Source organism: Maniola hyperantus, chromosome 4, assembly GCF_902806685.2.
Source record: "Maniola hyperantus chromosome 4, iAphHyp1.2, whole genome shotgun sequence".
Lineage (NCBI taxonomy): Eukaryota > Metazoa > Arthropoda > Insecta > Lepidoptera > Nymphalidae > Maniola > Maniola hyperantus.
This window is the reverse complement of record NC_048539.1, coordinates 2,397,260-2,419,982: the sequence shown is the minus strand read 5'-3', so window position 1 is coordinate 2,419,982 and position 22,723 is coordinate 2,397,260. Positions and strand designations below refer to the sequence as shown.

Genomic DNA, 22,723 nt, shown 5'->3' with positions numbered 1-22,723 from the left:
TTTATAGATCCCTGATCTAAGTATACATCAATTTATACAAAAAACAAACCAGTTTAATGTTATTATCGAGTATTTTTATCGTTTCTTATAATATTTATATCTGTTACTGTTAAAGCTCGAAAACCGGTAAATCCTGGGATTTTCCTGTAAAACTTAGGATTTACCTAGTCTAAAGTTTTAATGTTAAAATACCGAAGTCCGGGTGCTCAGATTTCATTCTGGTTTAGTTATAACTAGCTTATGCTCGCGATAGTGTTCGCGTGGACTACATAAATTTCAACCTCCTATTTTACTCCCTTCATCATCATCATCATCATCATCAGCCTGTGGATATCCACTGTTGGACATAGGCCTTCCCTAAAGAGCGCCACCACACCCGGTCCTCAGCCTTCCTCATCCAGCCACTTCCCGCCAGCCTCTTTATATCGTCGGTCCATCGTGCTGGAGGGCGTCCCACACTACGCCACATTTTACTCCCTTAGGGGTTGAATTTTCAAAAATCCCTTAGCGGATGCCTGCGTCATAATAGCTATCTGCATGCCAAATTTCAGCCCGATCCGTCCTTTCAGCTTTGCGTAGATAGATCAATCAGTCAGTCAGTCACCTTTTTAACCGACTTCCAAAAAGGAGGTGGTTCTCAATTCGGCCGGTTTTTTTTTCTTTTATATATTTAAATTCGGACTGTTGCGTGTCTTTTAAAACCTAGGATTTACCGAGTGAATGTTGGTAAAAGTCCGAAATTAACGATTATCTCAGAGCAGTTCAAACTTTTATCGTAATGACTAAGTTAAATCCTTGGGTTTTCTGCAATAATTATATGCTCCTATACCGTTTATATTATACTCGTTAGTATACTCCTATACCGTATAGAAGTACTAGCTGACCCGCCTCGGCTTCGCTCGGGTGGAATTTAGAAAATCGAGGTGGAAAAATTTGTGACCGAAAACGCCAATACCAATTTTCATACAAATAACTTAAAAAATGGCGGACTTTCATACAAACTTCCATCCCTCATTTAACCCACTTAGGGGTAGAATTTCGAAAATCCTTTCATAGTGGATACCTACTCTTTACAAAAAATACACCCTCCAAATTTCATGTCTCTAGGACTAGCGGTTTAGGCTGTGCGTTGATATATATAAGTCAATCAGTCAGGACTTTGAATTTTATATATTCAGACTAGCTTATGCCCGCGACTTCGTCCGCGTGGACTACACAAATTTTGAACCCCTATTTTACACCCTTAGGGTTGATCTTTAACTATGAGATTTTAACATAATATGAGCTTAAAAAATGTCATACCGCTAATTGCAAAAATATTTACTACAAAACTTCTTTAGAGACACTTCAAAACTGACAGACTTTCATACAAAATTCAAACCCCTATTTTACCCCTTAAGAGGTTGCATTTTGAAAAATCCTTTCATAGCGGATGCCTACGTCATAATAGCTATCTGCATGCTGAATTTCAGCGTGATTTCTCCAGTAGTTTGAGCTGTGCGTTGATAGATCAGTCAGTCAATCAGTCAGTCAGTCAGTCACCTTTTCCTTATGTATATATAGATTACCGTATGTACCACGGAGTACAAAATATATTCTTACTTCTTGTTGTGTACCTATTCCTATAATTTACCGTAGTTCGGACTTGTTCAGTAGCATATCGACATTTATCGAGTGTAGCAGTGGGAGTATTACTGATGGCCATTACACATACACTCCTAGTTGGCGTACTGCCAGAATGTAATCTGTAACACCGATCTCATTCATACGTAGGTATAGCGTAGCCAAGAAATTGTTTGAGCACCTCAGAAGCTGAAACACACGAAGCGTCACGGAGCGGACTAGAGTGAGCAAACTCTTGTATTTGATCCTCAATCGACATCTGTCTGTCTGTGAGTATAAAACACAAAAAATATGGACAGGGCTATTGAACAAACAAAATGACACCGACTCTAAATATAATTACGAGGAAACAGAAAAACTATTGAATACATGCATACAAAATATCATTTGACCATTTGTTTTCAGTCCACTCTTTTACCTGTTGAGCTATTGAGGCTCATTATATACCCCCTTTCGTGGAGGCTAAGCATCTTGTTAGATACATGTCCCCGTGCAGGCCCCGAGGGAGCAGTTATGGCAATTACCGAAACGGCTGCCTTCCTTGCCGCAGCGAATGTACATAACATGTATTAGGTACATATTTACATGGTTTTGTTATTTATTACCCGACTGCGGTGAAGCCCAGGCGGGTTATGTTTTTGACCTATAATTGTTTTTTAGGGTTCCGTACCTCAAAAGGAAAAACGGAACCCTTATAGGATCACTTTGTTGTCTGTCTGTCTGTCTGTCTGTCGGTCTGTCAAGAAACCTACAGGGTACTTCCCGTTGACATAGAATCAAGAAGTTTGGCAGGTAGGTAGGTCTTATAGCAGACATTCGGAGAAAAATCTAAAAACTGTGAATTTGTGGTTACATAAAAAAAATTAAATTGTGGTCATGAACTAATAATTAGTATTTTCAATTTTCGAAGTAAGATATCTATATCACGTGGGGTATCATATTATGAAAGGTCTTCACCTGTGCATTCTAAAACAGATTTTTATTTATTGTTATGCATCATATAGTTTTTGAATAATCGTGCAAAATGTCGAAAAAATACGACTGTAGTACGGAACTCTCACTGCGCGAGCCTGACTCGCACTTGGCCGGTTTTTTTATATAAGTTTATAGGTATGGCTGTTCCTATGTCCTCTCGTAAGTTCTATTCAACTGCTCAAGCAATTTTGATCTTAAATATATAAAAGGAAAAGGTGGCTGACTGACTGACTGATCTATCAACGCACAGCTCAAACTACTTGACGGATCGGACTGAAGTTTGGCATGCAGATAGCTATCATGACGTAGGCATCAGCTAAGAAAAGATTTTTGAAAATTCAACCTCTAAGGGTATGAAATAAGGGGTTGAAATTTGTGTATTCCACGCTGACGAAGTCGCGAGCATAAGCTAGTACAATTTATTCTTAATAACTGTAAATTATTTTTCTTAATATTACGTTTGGGCCAAAATGGTAGAATATTAGAAATGAATGAATGGTAGAATGGTAGAAAAAGATTAGAAAACTACACATTGTTAATTCTTCAGATGTTAAGTAAGCAACACACATGAAGGTCGTTACCCTCAGGACTTAGGAGTTAATCACTGGAAACGAGCCAGGCATTTAGCTAATTGCTGTAAACTTCCACTTGCGAGCCTTTTGTTTATCCCGTCTTACCTGCGATTCGGCTTAACTACGGATAGCCTCGCCATCCATACTAATAATATAAATACGAAAGAGTCTGTCTATCACCTTTTCACGGGCTTCAGATTAAAATTTTCGACTTTACGCCCGGTAGTCCAACATTCAACGTTCAATAACTCAAAAATTATTGACTTTAGAAAAAAAAAAATTGCCAAAAGTTGTAGATAATAAAGTGATCTTAAAAAATGGATGGGTGCATTTTATTGATTAATCCAATATTTTAAAAGTTATCGGCCGTAATAGAAAAACCGGTTCATTAAATCCGCCATAAATCGTAAACGGTAAGTTTTACAAAAAAGTTTAAAGGAAACAAAAGATGGGAAATTTAATTTTCTACAATAATAGTTAAGTAACTTTTGCCCTAAAGCGGATAGTTTCCGAGATATCGGCGAAAAACTTTCCTTCAAGATTGCGCTCGAAGCTCCACCTGGATCTGTCAGCATTTTGTGATTTTATGGTCGTCAGTAAGTGACCGTTAACCTAAAAAAAAAATTGGATCGGAAATTTAGTGCGAGGTTGACCAAAAAAAACGGCTGGCCTAATACGTAGGATTTCAGGATTTTTGAAAATTCTACCCCCACGCCTATTTATATAGAGCTATAGATATTGTTTTCGAGTAGCACCGTTTTGTTTAGGTCATCCCTCCCTTTACGTCACAAGCCGTATTATTACTTATTAGTAAGCACCTATATCGCTCAGCCTCAATACGGAGGCATTCTGTACTTTTCCCCCTCAGTGAATGGTGTGACGGACAGACGAGACTGACATACCGGACACACGCCGCAGAGTGACGAGGGTATGTATATTGTGGTTAACGATTGTGTTCTGTTCGATTGTGTTGTTTTTAGGGTTCCGTACCTCAAAAGGAGAAAAGGAACCCTTGTAGGATCACTTCGTTGTCTGTCTGTTTGTGTCTGTCAAGAAACCTATAGGGTAAGTCCCGTTGACCTAGCATCATGAGCACTTAGTTCGTTACAAAAAAAATTAAAAATTGTGTTCCTGATATAATCAGTTTACACCATCACACCACACCATGGTGGTTCCGCACCATCTTAAATATATAAAAAGATTGACTGACTGACTGACTGACTGATCTATCAACGCCCAGCTCAAACTACTAGACGGATCAGGCTGAAATTTGGCATACAGATAGATATTATGACGTGAGCATCCGCTAAGAAAGGATTTTTGAAAATTCAACCCCAAAGGGGGTGAGTAAGGGGTTTGAAATTTGTGTAAGCTAGTTTTACATATTATTCATTGTACGAAACCCTCAGTACGCGAATTCAACTCGCACTTGTCCAGTTTCAAGGGGTTCCGTACCCGAAGGTTGCCAACAGTAGTCTATTGTCAAACCTACGCTGTCCGTCCGACCGTCTGTCTGTCAGCGGGCTGTATCTCGTGAACTGTAATAGATAGAGAGTTGAAATTTTGAGAGAATGCGTATTTCTATTGCCACTACATCTACTTAACAAGAAATCAACAATCTGGGTATCTGTAAAACTTGAGTGAATAGGCATCTTTTAAGTAAACACGTCCCATCTTAGGCCCCATCATTACTTTCCATCAGGTGCGATTGTGGTAAAGCGTTTACCTATAATGAATTTAAAAAAAATTCAAAATAGCCCTCATGAAAATTTAAAAAAAAGTATTACTTACCTATTTATTGTATGATGGTATACGGAACCCTTCTTGTGCGAGTCCGATTCGCACTTGTCCGATTTTTAAAAACTCAATTTACCTACTTGTGTAACTCTGATTTTTCAGGCATGTATTTTTTGTTCTAAAAATTCTATTAAGGTTATGAAGAAAACTCATACCTACAGCGAGATTTCCCACGAGACTAGCATGTACAAGGTAAATCCATTTAGGTATACATATATACCCATACTATATATTTTTAATTTTAAGTTCAGCGACCACGAAAAATAAATTGCGAGGCTATATAATTTTCCAGTATATTATTAAAAACCGGCCCAGTGTGAGTCAGACTTGCGCACTGAGGGTTCAGTACTACAATCGTATTTTATCGACATTTTGCACGATAAATCAAAAACTACTTATTATGCCTAAAAATAAATAAAAAACTGTTTTGGAATGTACAGGTAAAGCCCTTTAATTTTTTTTTTATTATGGTACTCGTACGTATTACAATCTTACTTTGAAAGTCGAAAATAGCAATATTTGTTCATGAATACGTTTTAATTTTTTTCTTATTGTACAACAAATATTATACAAATTCACAGCTTTTAGATTTTTCTCCTAATGTCTGCTATAAGACCTATACCTACCTGCCAAATTTCATGATTCTAGGTCAACGGGAAGTACCCTATAGGTTTCTTGACAGACAGACGGACAGACAGACAACAAAGTGATCCTATAAGGGTTCCGTTTTTCCTTTTGAAGTACGGAACCCTAAAAACCTCCAGCCTATGTCAGTGGGTTGGTTTTGCAAAGTTTGAAGAACACCATTGACTAGATAGCGCGGAGGTATAGAATAGAAGTGTTCGATGAACATTTTCAAATGGAACAAGTGGAAAATGGAAATATTTTCGCTTTTGTCTCTCGCGGAGTGGAGAGTCGCATGTTCTCTTTCTATTCAGAAGCGTGCAGCTATTCTCTCTTTAAATTTTTTTATAACCTTGACCTGTCTTATATTTTTATTTTGTGGATTATTAAAATAGGCATTCGCTACACTTGAATTAGAATAGCTTATAGAGATAGTATTTAGAACGAAGTCGCTTCCAGCCGTCTACGTTTTTCCGTACGCCAATCTTTTAAACCACGCAACCGATTTTAATGCGGTTTTCATCAATGGATAGGGTGATTTAAGATGAAGGTTCACTTAGTTTAAAATTGTTTTGTGTTAATTTGTTTAAATATGATGATAATTGTTCAAGATGTCTTTTGAAATATAGCAATACTAGCTTATGCTCGCGACTTCGTCCGCGTGGACTACACAAATTTCAAATCCCTACTTTACCCTCTTAGGGGTTGAATTTTTAAAAATCCTTTCTTAGCGGATGCCTACGTCATAATACCTACCTGCATGCCAAATTTCAGCCCGATCCGTCCTTTAGTTTGAGCTGTGCGTTGATAGATCAGTCAGTCAGTCAGTCAGTCAGTCAGTCACCTTTTCCTTTTATATATTTAGATAACCACACTGACACCACATTAGTACAGTACGCGGCAGAAAATAATGTACATCGGCATTTAGAATAACATTTCGGCGTTGTATCTGTCACTCATACCTATATTATGACGTTTTGTCGGTCTCAACGACAGATACAACGCTCTACAAATCTGCTATCTCCTTCTAAAGGTCTATGTAGGTATATTACTTTCTGCCGCGTACATCTGTATCTACATTGCACCCAGTGCATAGCTGGGCGGGTCGCTAGTCAGTACCCTTATTATAAATGCGAAAGTGTGTTTGTTTGTTGGTTTATTGGTTTGTTGGTTTGTGCTTCAATCACGTCGCAACGGTGCAACGGATTGACGTGATTTTTTGCATGGGTATGGATAAAGACCTGGAGAGTGACAAAGGCAACTTTTTATCCCGGAATATCAAAGAGTTCCCACGGGATTTTGAAAAACCTAGTTCCACGCAGACGAAGTCGCGTGCATCAGCTAGTTATATATAAATAGATTTTAATAGACTCGTGTAATCTATTTTTAATTATACGTAATAGCGTTCGTGGTGTAAAGCCTTTCAGTTTTAATGGAGCGGCGTGCCCAGAGGTGCCCGGAGTGCGCGGAGTGCGCAGAGTGACAAAACCGCAGGTCGCCTACACCTACATGCCTCCCAGTGCAGCTACGCCATTTTAATTACTACCTATATTATTATTTTAATTGGATGATACTATTTTTATCCTCTGAGATCGATCTATTTGAGCACTACTTCTCTTCTCTACATAGTCTAAATATATAAAAGGAAAAGGTGACTGACTGACTGACTGATCTATCAATGCACAGCTCAAACTACTGGACGGATCGGGCTGAAATTTGGCATGCAGATAGCTATTATGACGTAGGCGTCCGCTAAGAAAGGATTTTGGAAAAGTCAACCCCTAAGGGGGTGAAATAGGGGTTTGAAATTTGTGTAGTCCACGCGGACGAAGTCGCGAGCATAAGCTAGTATAAAATAAAGTCGATTCCCGCTGTCTGTATGTATATATGTATGAACGCTTAGATCTTTTAAACTACGGAACGGATTTTAATGCGGTTTTCACCAACAGATAGAGTGATTTAAGAGGAAGGTTTATAGCTATAGTTTTATTCTCAAAAAATTAGAGATCTCTAGAGAAATTGAAATAATGTGAATTAGGTCGGAAAAAATCCTCTTATTTGAAAGTTTCCGAGGCAATGACACCTCAATGACACCACATTAGTATCTACATTGCGCTCATGCGGAGCCGAGGCGGGTCGCTAGTTTAATAATAAAAACCGGCCAAGTGCGAGTCTGGCTCGCGCAACGACGGTTCCGTACTACAGTCGTATTTTTTCAACATTTTGCACGATAATTCAAAAACTATGATGCATAAAAATGAATAAAAATCTGTTTTAGAATGCACAGGTGAAGACCTTTCATATGATACCCCACTTGATATAGTTATCTTACTTCGAAAATTGAAAATACTAATTATTATTTCATGACCACAATTTAATTTTTTATGTGTGATGTAACCACAAATTCACGGTTTTCAGATTTTTTCCCGAATGTCTGCTATAAGACCTACCTACCTGCCGAATTTCATAATTCTAGGTTAACGGGAAGTACCCTGTAGGTTTCTTGACAGACCGACAGACAGACAGACAGACAACAAAGTGATCCTATAAGGGATCCGTTTTTCTTTTTGAGGTACGCAACCCTAAAAAGTGTAATTTCTTGTGCGATGATACAGAAACCTTCGTATGCGAGTCCGATTCGCACTTACTATTAAAAACATCCACGTAGACTGTAGAGACCTACGGATTGCAATGTACGCGCCAAACACGAGACATTCGATACGGGTATTTAGAGTTCAACAAATAAACAAACAAACAAACAGCACTCCGTGATTCTGCGTAGCGAGCTGAGCCTGTGAAAACAACCTGTAACGAACTGTAATCACTATTTATTCTGTATTCTGAAACTCCATAGTAGGTAGTTACTATAAATAAAATTGTTGTAAATGCTTTATTATTATTATTTACTAGATGATGCCCGCGACTCGACGACCTCCCTGGCGCTGGTAAGCACTGTTGTCTTATTAATGGGAGGTCCCGGGTTCGATTCCCGGCAGGAGTTTGGAATTTTTAAAATTTCTAAATTTCCGGTCTGGTCTGGTGGGAGGCTTCGCCCGGCTAGTAACGACCCTAGTGGCAAAACCGTGCCACCAAGCGATTTAGCGTTCCGGTACGATGCCGTGAAGAAACCAAAGGGATGTGGGTTTAATAAAACTGCCATACCCCTTCCAGGTTAGCGCACTTCTATCAGACTGCACAAGATGAAACTTTTGCGAGCATCATCTAATTTAAAAAAAAAACCAAAGTCGTGGGACTTGACCAAGTCGCGGATCTAGTTCCCAAAAACTAGACGGCAGCATGTGATCGTCACTCGTCGCTCCTAGTAGGAATTAAGTAGGTACTTAACAAAATTGTAAATTTAAATTAAATAACAATACGTTAATTAACAATATAACGCTGGATTAGCTCGCGGTACTGGGACCATTAAAATAATGAGAGCCCGCTATTCGAAGACGTTTTCTACCTAATTAAAATTGCGTGTTAAATTAGGACGCACGAAACAAACTAAAAATGTAAAAATGTAAACAAAGCCGCAAAAGCTACATTATTAATACATCGACACAAATATTGTGCCAATTATTTCACAACTAACCACTGCTAATAAATTAGGTTTATTACTAATCGTGGTATAATAATATAACAGTGTTGGAAATCGAGATTTGGGTGAATTCGAGCTTCGCAACACTGCGCCCCGGGCACATGGTTACCCCTCCCCGCCCCTTAAAATGACAGATGGCACGCCCTTGGTACGCGGTTTTCGCTCCCAAAACAAACGATATTCATCCTTGAACTTAAAGCTATAAGGGATATGTACTGACCAGTCTCCCAACGCATTTGCTGGTTGAAACTCTACGGAGTAGAGCTTTTTTCTCCGTCTCATTTTCGCTGTCCGTGCTATCTTCGCCACAGGGGGGTTTCCTTTCACCGATGGAGGGGCCTACCTCTAACATCACACTGCGGGCACTCGGTCGCTACACACTCACTCATCAAAGCAGGCTACATCATACAGTTATCACACAATTCACAATAAATCACATTGTTTTATCGCTACCTAGCTGACATTTCGAGCGAGCGCCTTGAACATTGTGACAATAGCTACTGGGAAAACAAAACAAGCTTTCAGGTGAGGCGACATCTCTGAGGAAAGGGATGAACTGCGCGGAAAACGAAGAAAGCTTCATGAAAGCTTCAGGGAAAATTTACATGAAGATGGTGCACGCCTTCTAAATAAAAATATATTGGTGATAAAATTGTATTTATTGTTGTTATTTATATTTATTTAAATAAAAGAAGTGTAAAAATCAATTCTAACTAGTTATAGACTTGAAATGGACTTCAATCTTCTTGGTCAAAAAATTAGCTTTTTTTAACCAGAAGAATAAATAACGTTCTAGAACTCAATTTTGAAATAATTGAAACGGAAAAATATAAATTACTTAAGTATATGTCATTTACCTGAAATCCATCGTACGATGAACGTATAGTGTGAATTTTTATAGACTTTTTTTTGTATTTTTTTTATTAGTTTTAAGCTAATGTTAAGCATCAACTATCTAAACGATTCGATATAAATTTTAGAGAAATTTACAAGTGTCTGGGTCAAGAATTTGAGAAATTACCAAGATGAGGGAAATCATTACTCTTCAAGTGGGTTCGTGCGGGAACCAAATTGGGGGAAAGGTATGTATTTCAAGTTCTGTACTCACACTACGGATTTCACTGATACGATTTTTCCGTTGTATTCTGTGACATATGCAAATTGAGTGTGTGCGGCTTCATAGAACTTGTCACAGAATTCTGCAAGAAAAATTGAGCCGCGAAATTTTGCAGTACGGGCTTATCCTGAGAACAATATATTGTATTACATTACTTTCGGCCGCGTAATGTACTGTACCACAGTTCACGACAGTTAGGAATCTTCTAACAAAACGTCGATGCCTCACCAACACTGGATGGCGTTAAATGTTACCTACATTTGACACTAGGTTACTAGGTAGGCTATAAAACTACTAGATATCTTGAATTTCACGTCACCCCTGGCCCTAGCCTTATATTTGACGGATTACGATTGGATCAAATCGAGTTTTTCCTCACTTTAGTTCACTCTGCATGTATACCTACTACACCTTAATAAAAACTCTTAGACACTGAAATGTGTGCACAGACTAAAAGACCTGTTTTGCTTACAGTTCTGGGAAGTGATATCGGATGAACACGGCATCGACCCCAGCGGCTGCTACCACGGCGACTCTGATCTCCAGCTCGAACGTATCAATGTCTACTACAACGAGGCTTCCGGCGGCAAATACGTCCCGCGTACCGTGCTCATTGACCTCAAACCGACTACTATGGACGCGGTGCGCTCTGGACCCTTCGGATGTCTTTACCGCCCTGATAACTTTGTATGCGGGGCAGCCGGAGCCTCCAACAACTGGGCCAAAGGACATTACACTGAAGGCGTTGAGATCCTCGAGTCTGCTCTGGACGTAATACGACGAGAAGCGGAAGGCTGCGACTGCATGCAAGGCTTTCAACTCACCCACTCTTTAGGCGGCGGCACAGGAGCGGGCATGGGCACTTTGCTAATCAACAAAATAAGAGAAGAATACCCCGATCGCATCAACTTATCCTTCTCAGTGTTCCCGAGCGCACGAGTCTCTGACTGCGTTGTGGAGCCGTACAACGCCACTCTATCCGTGAACCAGCTGGTAGAGAATACGGACCACACGTTCTGCTTAGACAACGAGGCACTCTACGACATATGCTTCAGAACCTTGAAACTGACTACGCCTACTTATGGCGATCTAAATCACTTGGTATGCGCAACTATGTCTGGAATCACGACGTGTCTCCGTTTCCCCGGTCAGTTAAACGCGGATTTGAGAAAGTTGGCGGTTAACATGGTCCCGTTTCCTCGTCTCCACTTCTACACGCCAGGCTTCGCTCCCCTCACATCCCGAGGAGCACAGCAATACAGAGCTTTAACAGTACCAGAATTGACTCTTCAGATGTTCGACGCAAAGAACATGATGACCGCATGCGATCCTCGACATGGGAGATATCTGACTGTAGCGACGATATTCCGAGGGCGTATGTCGATGAAGGAAGTCGACGAGCAGATCCTGAATGTACAGAACAAGAACAGCACATACTTTGTTGAATGGATTCCTAATAACTGCAAGATAGCGGTTTGTGATATTCCTCCGCGAGGGTTGAAGATGGCATCTACGTTTATCGGGAACACGACAGCTATACAGACCATCTTCAAGAGGATATCAGCACAGTTTGTGGCCATGTTCAGCCGGAAAGCCTTCCTCCACTGGTACACGGGGGAAGGTATGGACGAGATGGAGTTCACGGAAGCTGAGAGCAACACGAATGACCTCATTTCGGAGTACCAGCAGTATCAAGATGCCACGGCAGATGATGAGGGGGAGTTTGATGAAGAAGAAGGCGAAGAGGGGTTGGAGTGACTATTGTTTGGTCTTTCATTTGTGTATGTCCTTGTTTGTTTCAAAATAAAAACATTGTCTACACTAATTATTGTAATTTATTTTCAATTAAAATTAGCTTTAGGTGGATTGCAGGATTGTAAATATACCATTTTAAAAATTATTAAACAATAGGTACTTGATTAAAAACCTGCTAGGTATCTACAAGTATAGTTTTTGAGGGTTTACGGACGGTCTTTAAGCGGAAGTTGTATGAAATAAAAATGCACCAATGTAAGTGTAACGCTGTGGGGACATGCCGCCACACACTGATTTAATTTTATATACGATACCTCGCGACGGCCGCCCGACCATGCACCGCGTAACTGGTTTTGTCGTAGGTACTAAATAATGACTATCGCAAAATGTAAAATTCAATCGTACGGTCAGCTGGTCTTTTGGTCGACCGGCAAGTACATTTTGTATGGAAATAATATATGTGTATTTATTTAGATTTAAGGTTTAGATTAATATAAATATTTATAAGTATTAGCTATAAGTTTAATGATTAGTTTTAGTTATAAGTTTTAATGATAAATTTTAGTAATAGGTTTTAATTATAATAATAAGTTACTTTAAGTTAATTTGGATGTTATTATAATATGTAGTTAGTTAGTAGTAGTTAGTAGAATATGTCGCCTACACCACCACCCCCCCAGAGACCGTCAAGGGCGATAAAAATTTGTAAACTTGACTTGGCGGCCAGAACGAGTTTGATAGCCTTTATGGTTGCATTTCTCCTGTGGCTGATCATCTTCGTTTGGAGTGGAGTCGCTTTTATCGGTCAGTAAGTAAGCTGGTTTAAGACGGTCTATGGAGACCGTTACCTGCTTGCCGTTGACCAACAAAGTGTAAACTTTTTCATTCCGAGATAATATTTTGTACGGCCCTGTGTAGGCAGGTTGTAACGAACCACGTGATGCGTCATCTCGAATGAAGGCATGATCCGTGGTCGCCAGGTCTTTAAAAACAAATATTTTGTTTCTGCCATGGCGTGAAGCTGGCACGGGCCGTAAATTCTCGGCAAAAGAACGTAGGCGGGCCGTAAAATCTGTAATGTCGGTTGTACCATCTGCAGAGGAGTGAAAAAATTCTCCCGGCAGCCTCAAAGGTTCGCCATATAATAGCTCGGCCGAAGAAGCTTTCAGATCTTCCTTAAAAGCACTTCTTATTCCAAGAAGTACCCAAGGTAAAGACTCAGTCCACTTGTTGTTTGCATGACAGACAATAGATGCTTTGAGTTGTCTGTGAAAGCGTTCGACCAAGCCATTACAAGAAGGGTGGTATGCTGTTGTCCTTTTATGCTCGAATCCAGCTATCTTTGCCAGATAGCTGAACAGAGCTGACTCGAATTGGCGGCCGCGGTCTGTGACGACAGACTCTGGGCTGCCAAAGCGCGATATCCAACCCGATAGCAATGCCTTTGCCACTGTTTCAGCTGTAATATTCGTTATTGGTATGACTTCCGCCCATCTAGTGAAACGGTCTACTGCAGTCAGACAATAACGGTAACCTTCTGAAGGCGGTAAGGGCCCAACTATGTCTATGTGAATATTTTTGAAACGTGCGCGAGGCAAATTGTATGTGCCTAAAGGCGCGGACACGTGTCGGCTTATTTTTGCACGTTGGCAAGATAGACATGATTGTGCCCACAACCTGCAATCTCTCCTAATGCCCGGCCAGACGAAGCGCTCTGCAATTAATTTGGCAGTTGCATTGATGCCTGGGTGGCTAAGGGAGTGTAGGCTTTCAAAGACTTGTCTTCTTAGCTGCTTTGGTACAAATGGCCTGGGAGTCGATGTACTGACGTCGCAGTACACGAAAGTCTGACTTCCAGGTAATTTTGTCCTTTGTAAACGCAGAGAAGACTTCTCTTTAAGGTAGTGCGCTAATTCCGGATCTGAAGCTTGACATTCTGCTAGAGACTCAAGACTGACGGGAGCATGAAGTTCATCCACTCGAGATAAGGTGTCGGCTACGACGTTGTCCTTGCCAGAAATATGCCTTATGTCGGTGGTGAATTGTGCTATAAAATCTAGGTGTCTATACTGTCTAGGCGAACAGTTGGTTTTCCGTTCGTGAAAAGCAAAACTTATTGGCTTATGATCAGTATAGATCACAAAATGTCGAGCCTCTAGCATGTGTCTAAAATATTTAATTGCTTCATAGATCGCAAGCAATTCCCTATCGTATGGGGAATATTTCTGCTGTGAAGGAATTAGTTTTCTGGAGAAGAAACCTAAAGGTTCCCAATCCTCACCTTTTCTTTGTTGCAGAACTGCTCCGATAGCGACATCCGAGGCGTCTGTCACTAGTGCGAGCTCCGCTTGAAAGTTGGGATGTGCCAGCAATACTGCGTTGGCCAGACTATTTTTGCAGTCCTGAAAGGCCTGAAGTGCATCGCCGGTCAGATTGATAGGTTGAGAACCCTTAGTCGCACCAACTAACAAATTGTGCAAAGGGGCCTGCGTTTGGGCTGCTTTAGGCAAAAACCGCCTATAAAAATTAAGCATGCCCAAAAACCTGCGTAGTTGACGGATGTCTTTAGGCTGTGGGAAATCCTTGATCACTTGTACTTTTGCATCAAGTGGCTTAGTTCCGTTCTCGGAGATATGATGTCCTAAAAATGTTACCTCCGATACGCCAAAGACACATTTCGATGTATTGATAAGCATACCGAAATCCTTCAACCTACCAAATATCTGGCGAAGATGTTCTTCGTGCTCGACTTCATTTTTACTAAAAATTAAGAAGTCGTCCAGATAGCAGTAGCAGAAATCGAGTCCCCGGGTCATCTCGTCTACGAATCGCTGGAACGTTTGCGCAGCGTTACGGAGACCGAATGTCATAAACGGGAACTCGTACAACCCGAAGGGCGTAGTTATCGCGGTCTTCGGGATGTCTTCGGGGCTGACAGGTATCTGATTATAGGCCTTCACCAGGTCTATTGTACTAAAAATTTTACAGCCAGCTATGCTGTGGGCAAAATCGTGGATGTGCCTGATCGGATACCTGTCAGGGATCGTCCTGGCATTCAGCCTCCGGTAATCACCACAAGGGCGCCATCCGTTGTTTTTATTGGGAGCCAAGTGTAGAGGGGATGACCAAGGGCTCTCCGACGGCCTAGCTGTTCCGATCTGCAACATTGTGTGGAACTCTTGCCGTGCGATTTTTAATTTGTCAGGCGCTAGGCGCCTTGGTTGGCAGGAGACAGGAGGTCCAGAGGTCGTGCGAATATGGTGTACAGTGCTGTGTGGTATGATGCGTAACGTACCTGCCGGACGAGTGATTTCCGGAAACTCTTCCAATATCTTATGATACGTTGACTGACCAGTTATTACCTTTACAGACGAAATCCAATTAGGTTGGGCGATTGACGCAGTTGTTCTTACATTAGTAGTGCTATCGATTAAACATTGATTTTGACAGTCTACCACTAACTTATAGAATACAAGAAAGTCAACACCGATAATTGGTCTTGTCACATCAGCGACCAAGAAACGCCACAAAAAATTACGACGGAGTCCGAGATCTAGGTTAAAGTTTACGTATCCGTAAGTCTCTATGGGCGTACCGTTGGCTGCACTTAATTGGTAATTCGCACGTTTAAAAGTACCTATAAGTAAGGACCGAGGGAAGACGCAGACGTCACTTCCTGTGTCTACCAAAAACTGAATCTTCGTTGTCCGGTCCGTGACAAATAGGCGACCCACAGCAGGGGGAGGGCAATCGTCGGTCGCCATTAGCGACTGCCCTTGCTGTTTTCCGTTGCTTTGTAGTCGCAAGGCTGGACGCACTTGAATGCCTTGCTGCCAAATTTTGTGTGGTAGTAGCAGACTGGGTATTTCCGATAACTCGACTGTGATCGACCTCGTGAGTGGCTGCGCTGCGATTGGTGATTACGTGACCTACTCGAGCTACGGGATCTATTGCTGAATTTCATAGTCAGTGCTTCGACTTGCTTTCTTAGCTCTGATATTTCCTTTCGTAGGTCATCGTTACTCGCGGGTTGCACCGTAGCTGCAGTAGCATGGACTTGAACGGCTGGGGCTGCTATGTCCATTATGCGGTCCGCTAGTTCAGCTTGCTCCTCCAGTGATGCAGACTTTTGCGCGGCCAAGACTGTCTGAATATTTATAGGTAGTCTACTTATCCAAATTGTATGTAGGTACTCGTCCGGGAACTCGGCGCCAGCAAGGTTTCTTAAATGGCGGAAGAACTGGGATGGTTTTCGGTCCCCGAGTTCTTCGTGGCGAAGTAGTTGTTTCATTTTTGTCGCCCGGGACGCCGACAACCTATTTACCAACTCAGTTTTGAGTTTTTCATATTTATTTGTTGGCGGTGGATTTATCACAACGTCCTTTATTTCCTTGGCGTATTGGTGCTCCAAGTGACCCATAACATAATAAAATCGTGTGGTGTCACTGGTGATGTTTGCGAGCGCAAACTGCCCCTCTAGTTGCGCGAACCAGATTTCGGGCTCATCGGGGTAAAAAGGAGGCACCTTGATTCCTACCTTGAAAACTTCTGTAAGTGGTCCGTCCGTTGAAACGCGCCTTTCGCTCGCACTTTGCTGCCCGCTGGTACCGGCCGGCGCGGCATCGACGCGTTCGCCAAAACCGAACATATTGTTTCCTTTTTGCGTATTCTTCTGATTGTCCTTCAAAGGGCAATCATCCAAGGGTCACCAGTATAGTTTTTGAGGGTTTACGGACGGTCTTTAAGCGGAAGTTGTATGAAATAAAAATGCACCAATGTAAGTGTAACGCTGTGGGGACATGCCGCCACACACTGATTTAATTTTATATACGATACCTCGCGACGGCCGCCCGACCATGCACCGCGTAACTGGTTTTGTCGTAGGTACTAAATAATGACTATCGCAAAATGTAAAATTCAATCGTACGGTCAGCTGGTCTTTTGGTCGACCGGCAAGTACATTTTGTATGGAAATAATATATGTGTATTTATTTAGATTTAAGGTTTAGATTAATATAAATATTTATAAGTATTAGCTATAAGTTTAATGATTAGTTTTAGTTATAAGTTTTAATGATAAATTTTAGTAATAGGTTTTAATTATAATAATAAGTTACTTTAAGTTAATTTGGATGTTATTATAATATGTAGTTAGTTAGTAGTAGTTAGTAGAATATGTCGCCTACACAAGTTTTATCAAAATCGGTTGAATAAAAATTCATTAATCTAAGTTTAAAGTAAGCAATGCAGAGCTGTCAAAACCATTGACATTGTCTCATATACCGGGTCATCAAGAATCGACCATTGAATCGACTGACCTTTGAAACCCACTGCTTTTTATTGGTGGTCTAAATATGAGGGATTATAAATACATATACCCACCAAGGGACATCATCATCATCATTATCATCAACAACCGATAGACATCCACTGCTGGACATAGGTCTCTTGTAGGGACTTCAGGGATCCAGCAACTCCCTGCGACTAGTCTGATGTCGTCTGTCCACCTAGCTACGAAGTAGTACATAAAATTTCTTTGGGGGGGGGGGGGGGTCTTCCAACCACAGGACGTTTGCCAAGTGCCAACCAAGTGACATGATTTAATGAAAAAGTCAAATAATTAGTATGCATATTTATATTTAAAACATTTTCAAATGAAAATTGAAGTGTAAAAACATAAAAACTGGTACGCCTACACTAAACAGGACAGACACGAATTCAAACAAACAACATTGGACAAACAAGCACTACTCTTCAAGTTCTTCATCAAACTCCCCTTCATCATCAGCCGTAGCGTCCTGGTACTGCTGGTATTCGGAAACCAGGTCATTCATGTTGCTCTCGGCTTCAGTAAACTCCATTTCATCCATTCCTTCACCAGTGTACCAATGCAGAAACGCTTTCCGCCTAAACATAGCCGTGAATTGCTCGGATATCCTCTTAAACAACTCCTGGATAGCAGTGGTGTTCCCTATAAAGGTAGCAGACATCTTCAAACCACGTGGAGGAATGTCACATACAGCTGTCTTGACGTTATTAGGGATCCATTCAACAAAGTAGCTGCTGTTCTTGTTCTGGATATTCAGCATTTGCTCATCCACTTCTTTCATGGACATACGACCACGGAAGACTGCAGCAACTGTTAAATAGCGTCCATGCCGTGGGTCACAAGCAGCCATCATGTTCTTGGCGTCAAACATCTGTTGAGTCAACTCAGGAACGGACAACGCACGATATTGCTGGCTTCCTCTTGATGTTAGTGGAGCAAACCCTGGCATGAAGAAGTGCAACCGTGGAAACGGCACCATATTAACGGCAAGCTTCCGTAAATCTGCATTCAACTGCCCCGGAAATCGTAAACACGTTGTCACACCAGACATAGTTGCTGAAACTAAATGGTTCAAATCTCCATACGTTGGAGTGGTCAGCTTCAATGTCCTGAAGCATATATCGTATAGCGCCTCATTATCTATGCAGTACGTCTCATCTGTGTTTTCAACTAGCTGATGAACTGATAGGGTTGCGTTGTACGGTTCAACTACTGTGTCCGAGACTTTAGGACTTGGTACAACAGAAAACGTGTTCATAATACGATCAGGATACTCTTCCCTTATCTTTGATATGATTAAGGTACCCATTCCTGAACCCGTTCCGCCACCTAGCGAATGCGTTAGTTGGAATCCTTGTAAGCAATCGCAACCTTCAGCTTCTTTTCTTACTACATCGAGAACTGGATCGACTAACTCCGCACCTTCTGTATAATGTCCTTTAGCCCAGTTATTCCCAGCTCCAGACTGTCCAAACACAAAGTTGTCCGGACGGAAGATTTGTCCAAACGGTCCTGAGCGGACAGAGTCCATGGTACCAGGTTCCAAGTCCACGAGTATTGCGCGTGGGACGTACTTGCAACCGGAAGCTTCATTGTAGTACACGTTGATACGTTCCAGCTGCAAATCGGAGTCTCCCTGATACGCGCCAGTCGGATCGATGCCGTGTTCATCGGATATCACCTCCCAGAACTGTTGACAAAGAAGAAGAGCAATTTACCTCAAAGGTATAATCATATTTTGATATGGCTCTACAACTAAGCTAAGGCTTAGTGTCCCTTATTGCTGTAGAGAGGAAGATTGTGTTTAATGGACCATCCATGAAATCCAGACGTCACTGAAGTTGCATTGGTGCTAAAGCACCACTGAGTCGGTGCCATTTTGTTTGTTCAATAACCCTGTCCATATGAAGTAATAAATCAATCTCTACATAGTATAAAATAAAGTCGCTTCCCGCTGTCTGTATGTATGTATGTATGAACGCGTAATCTTATAAACCACGCAACGGATTTTAATGCGGTTTTCACCAATAGATAGAGTGACTCAAGAGGAAGGTTTATAACTATAGGTTAATTCTCAAAAAAATTGAGATCCCTAGAGAAATTGAAATAATGTGAATTAGGTCGGAAAAAATCCTCTCATTTGAGAGTTTCCGAGGCTATGCACCTCAATGACACCACATTAGTATCTACATTGCACCCATGCGAAGCCGGGGCGGGTCGCTAGTGTCCAATAAATAGTAGGTATGTATGTGCATTGCTCGCTGTAAACACGGGTGTACGCTGAGAGGTGCGAAGTGAAGTAAAAGCAAATAGTTTCGCTGGTCGCAGCACGCGAATGCCTCAATACGCTAACGGCTAAAGGTTTCATGTTATTGTGAAGTATTGTAGGTATTTGAGGAGAACACAAACCTTAGCTCCAATCTGGTTTCCGCATTGCCCGGCTTGGATGTGGACGATTTCCCTCATTTTAGAAATTCACAAATAATTTAGTCCCAAAGAGAAAAAAGGTAGTAAAAAATTTCAACTCAAATGTGCATATAAAAAAATGTGTAAAATATTTTTAAAAAATGCAATTTATTGCATGGGCATCGTACACGAAATTTTCTTTATGAATGAGTCCAAATGATTCGAAATTGTTCTTTGTTCAGTGACAAATTCGAAAAAATTTGAAATTCTAAAATTTTACCTTTTTTCGCTACATACCATACCTAATGTCTGAAAAGGTTGGACAAAACAGAATTTACTTATGTAAAAAGATGATTGAGCGTGATTGAGCGGAACAAAAGATTTGTATAATTCATGAATATATATTATATCCTCGGCCAATAGGCATTCACTGTAGGAAATAGGCCTCTCTGCTTTGGGCTTTTCGCACCCAATCGTTGCCAGCTACCTTACGAATATCGTCGCTCCACCTTGCTACAGGGGGCACTCTACACTGCGTTTGCCAAGACACGGTCTACATTTCAGAACCTTTGGACTCCAAACACCATAGACTATAGATCTTCCAACATAGGTAACCAGCCCACAATGCCAAGGTAAATAATACGCCGATCGAAGAGTGCAACAATAATTTAATAAATAACAAAATAGAAAACACATTTAATCATTCATCACTTTTTTAATTTATAGACTAGCGCTTGGCTGCAATCAGACTGTTTTTCATTTTTTTTTCAATCCCTGACTTTGATTATTAGGGGCCGTCTCATCTTCCTCATCCTCAAACTCCTCATCCTCAAACTCCTGGTCCTCGACCGTCGCATCCTGGTACTGTTGGTATTCCGAAATCAGATCATTCAGATTATTATCCGCCTCAGTAAAATCACTCTCATCCATTCCCTCCCCCGTGTACCAATGAATGAAAGCTTTTCTTCGGAACATGGATGTGAATTGTTCAGAAATTCTCTTGAAAAGCTCCTGGATCGCTGTGGTATTACCGATAAATGTAGCAGACATTTTCATACCTCGTGGCGGTATATCGCAGACAGCAGTTTTGACGTTATTAGGTATCCATTTCACGAAATAGTCCTTATTCTTGTTCTGGATGTTCAGCATTTGCTCATCGACTTCTTTCATGGACATACGACCACGGAAGACTGCAGCAACTGTTAAATAGCGTCCATGCCGTGGGTCGCAAGCAGCCATCATGTTCTTAGCGTCAAACATCTGTTGAGTTAGTTCTGGTACAGTTAAAGCTCGATACTTTTGACTACCACGAGCAGTTAATGGGGCAAACCCGGGCATAAAGAAATGCAACCTTGGAAAAGGCACCATGTTTACCGCAAGCTTGCGTAAATCTGCATTTAACTGGCCAGGGAAACGTAGACACGTTGTTACCCCAGACATAGTTGCTGAAACCAAATGATTCAAATCCCCATACGTCGGAGTATGTAACCTTAAAGTTCTGAAGCAGATATCGTACAACGCTTCGTTGTCAATACAAAATGATTGATCAGAATTTTCTATCAATTGATTTACGGACAGCGTTGCGTTATATGGTTCCACAACGGTATCAGACACTTTGGGACTTGGTACTACTGAAAAGGTTAAGATTATTCTATCGGCGTATTCCTCTCGAAGATTGGATAGGAGTAATGTTCCTAGTCCCGAACCTGTGCCGCCTCCGATTGAATGGACGACTTGGAATCCTTGTAAGCAGTCGCAACCTTCTGCTTCTTTCCTGACAACATCTAGGATAGATTCGAGTAATTCTGCCCCTTCGGTATAGTGTCCTTTAGCCCAGTTATTGCCTGCACCACTCTGACCGTAGACTACGTTATCAGGTCTGAAAATTTGTCCGTAAGGTCCAGCGCGTATGGAATCCATAGTACCAGGTTCGAGGTCTACTAATACAGCACGTGGGACGTATTTTCCACCTGCACCTTCGTTGTAGTAAACGTTGATTCGTTCTAGTTGAAGATCGGAGTCGCCTGTATAGCAGCCGTTAGGATCTATCCCATGCTCGTCGGATATTACTTCCCAGAACTGAAAGGAAGGAAAGAAAAACGAAAAATGGTGAAAAGACTGGCTAGGTAGTTAGGTAACAACTATATAACCCTTCTCATTCTGAGAAGAGACCCGTGCTCAGTAGTGAGCTGGCGATGAAGATGAATTTATATTAGAAGATGTATGAGCAACTACCTAGATGATGCCCGCGACTTCGTCCGCGTGGATTTAGGTTTTCAAAAATCCAGTACGAACTCTTCGATTTTCCGGGATAAAAATTAGCCTATGTCCTTCCAAGGGATGCAAGCTACTTCTGTGCCATATTTCGTTTAAATCCGTTGAACAGATGGGCCGTAAAAGGCTAGAAGACAGACAGACAGACACACTTTCGCATTTATAATAATATTAAGTTTGGAAGTATAGATAACGAGTGAACCACTTTGCCCGGGATCACCGCTTTTAAATTGTAGAATAGTACCTACCTAATTTGATATAAGTAGTTACCTTCGATCCAATCTGGTTTCCACATCTTCCGACTTGAATATGGACTATTTCCCTCATTATTGAAGGTTATTTACAAAGAATTTAATAAATAAACATGAAAAAAATCATAAATCAGTACAAAATAAAATAAAAGATTAAGTAATAAGCAAAATCTTACATTTATTAACCTACTTACTCTAAGGTAAAATTATAAGTAAATTATAAGCTCATCGTAGCTTTACTGAATTTTTATTTTTCCGTACAGGTTGGCCACGACTTTTTGAAAACAGATTTTCACTTTTCCAAGAACAGCCTCGCTAACTCAGTGTCTAACAATGAATGATAGCCACCGAGCTTATTTGATATTTATTTTTAATCCATTGAAGGTTTTCTACGAAAAAATA

The 22,723-nt window shown here is 41.0% G+C and overlaps 5 protein-coding genes across 7 annotated transcripts in view; 1 reads left to right on the top strand and 4 right to left on the bottom strand.

The window, feature by feature from the left end:
• The window catches only part of LOC117981953 (diacylglycerol kinase eta), a 108,409-nt gene extending 98,734 nt beyond the window's left edge, over positions 1-9,675 (bottom strand). For all 3 annotated transcript variants that reach the window (XM_069498108.1, XM_069498109.1, XM_069498110.1), the window contains exon 1: positions 9,410-9,675. In XM_069498108.1, the coding sequence (XP_069354209.1) occupies positions 9,410-9,541 (132 nt within the window). In that variant the 5' untranslated portion in view covers positions 9,542-9,675. The remainder of the gene's footprint in view (positions 1-9,409) is intronic.
• A 372-nt stretch (positions 9,676-10,047) lies between these two features.
• On the top strand, positions 10,048-12,129 carry LOC117996959 (tubulin beta-4B chain-like). The gene is made up of 2 exons (XM_034985102.2): positions 10,048-10,271; positions 10,781-12,129. Exons 1-2 carry the CDS (start codon positions 10,215-10,217, stop codon positions 12,062-12,064), a joined length of 1,341 nt encoding a protein of 446 aa, XP_034840993.1. The 5' UTR covers positions 10,048-10,214; the 3' UTR covers positions 12,065-12,129.
• Positions 12,130-15,086: 2,957 nt separating this feature from the next.
• LOC117981952 (uncharacterized) lies at positions 15,087-17,243 on the bottom strand. Its single transcript, XM_034968219.2, has one exon. It carries the CDS (start codon positions 16,707-16,709, stop codon positions 15,825-15,827), a length of 885 nt encoding a protein of 294 aa, XP_034824110.1. The 5' UTR covers positions 16,710-17,243; the 3' UTR covers positions 15,087-15,824.
• A 504-nt stretch (positions 17,244-17,747) lies between these two features.
• On the bottom strand, positions 17,748-19,932 carry LOC117981950 (tubulin beta-4B chain-like). The gene is made up of 2 exons (XM_034968217.2): positions 19,800-19,932; positions 17,748-19,080 (listed from the first exon to the last, which is right to left on the bottom strand). Exons 1-2 carry the CDS (start codon positions 19,854-19,856, stop codon positions 17,809-17,811), a joined length of 1,329 nt encoding a protein of 442 aa, XP_034824108.1. The 5' UTR covers positions 19,857-19,932; the 3' UTR covers positions 17,748-17,808.
• A 515-nt stretch (positions 19,933-20,447) lies between these two features.
• On the bottom strand, positions 20,448-22,553 carry LOC117981951 (tubulin beta chain-like). Its single transcript, XM_034968218.2, has 2 exons — positions 22,341-22,553; positions 20,448-21,875 (listed from the first exon to the last, which is right to left on the bottom strand). Exons 1-2 carry the CDS (start codon positions 22,395-22,397, stop codon positions 20,553-20,555), a joined length of 1,380 nt encoding a protein of 459 aa, XP_034824109.1. The 5' UTR covers positions 22,398-22,553; the 3' UTR covers positions 20,448-20,552.
• Between the last annotated feature and the right edge of the window lie 170 nt (positions 22,554-22,723).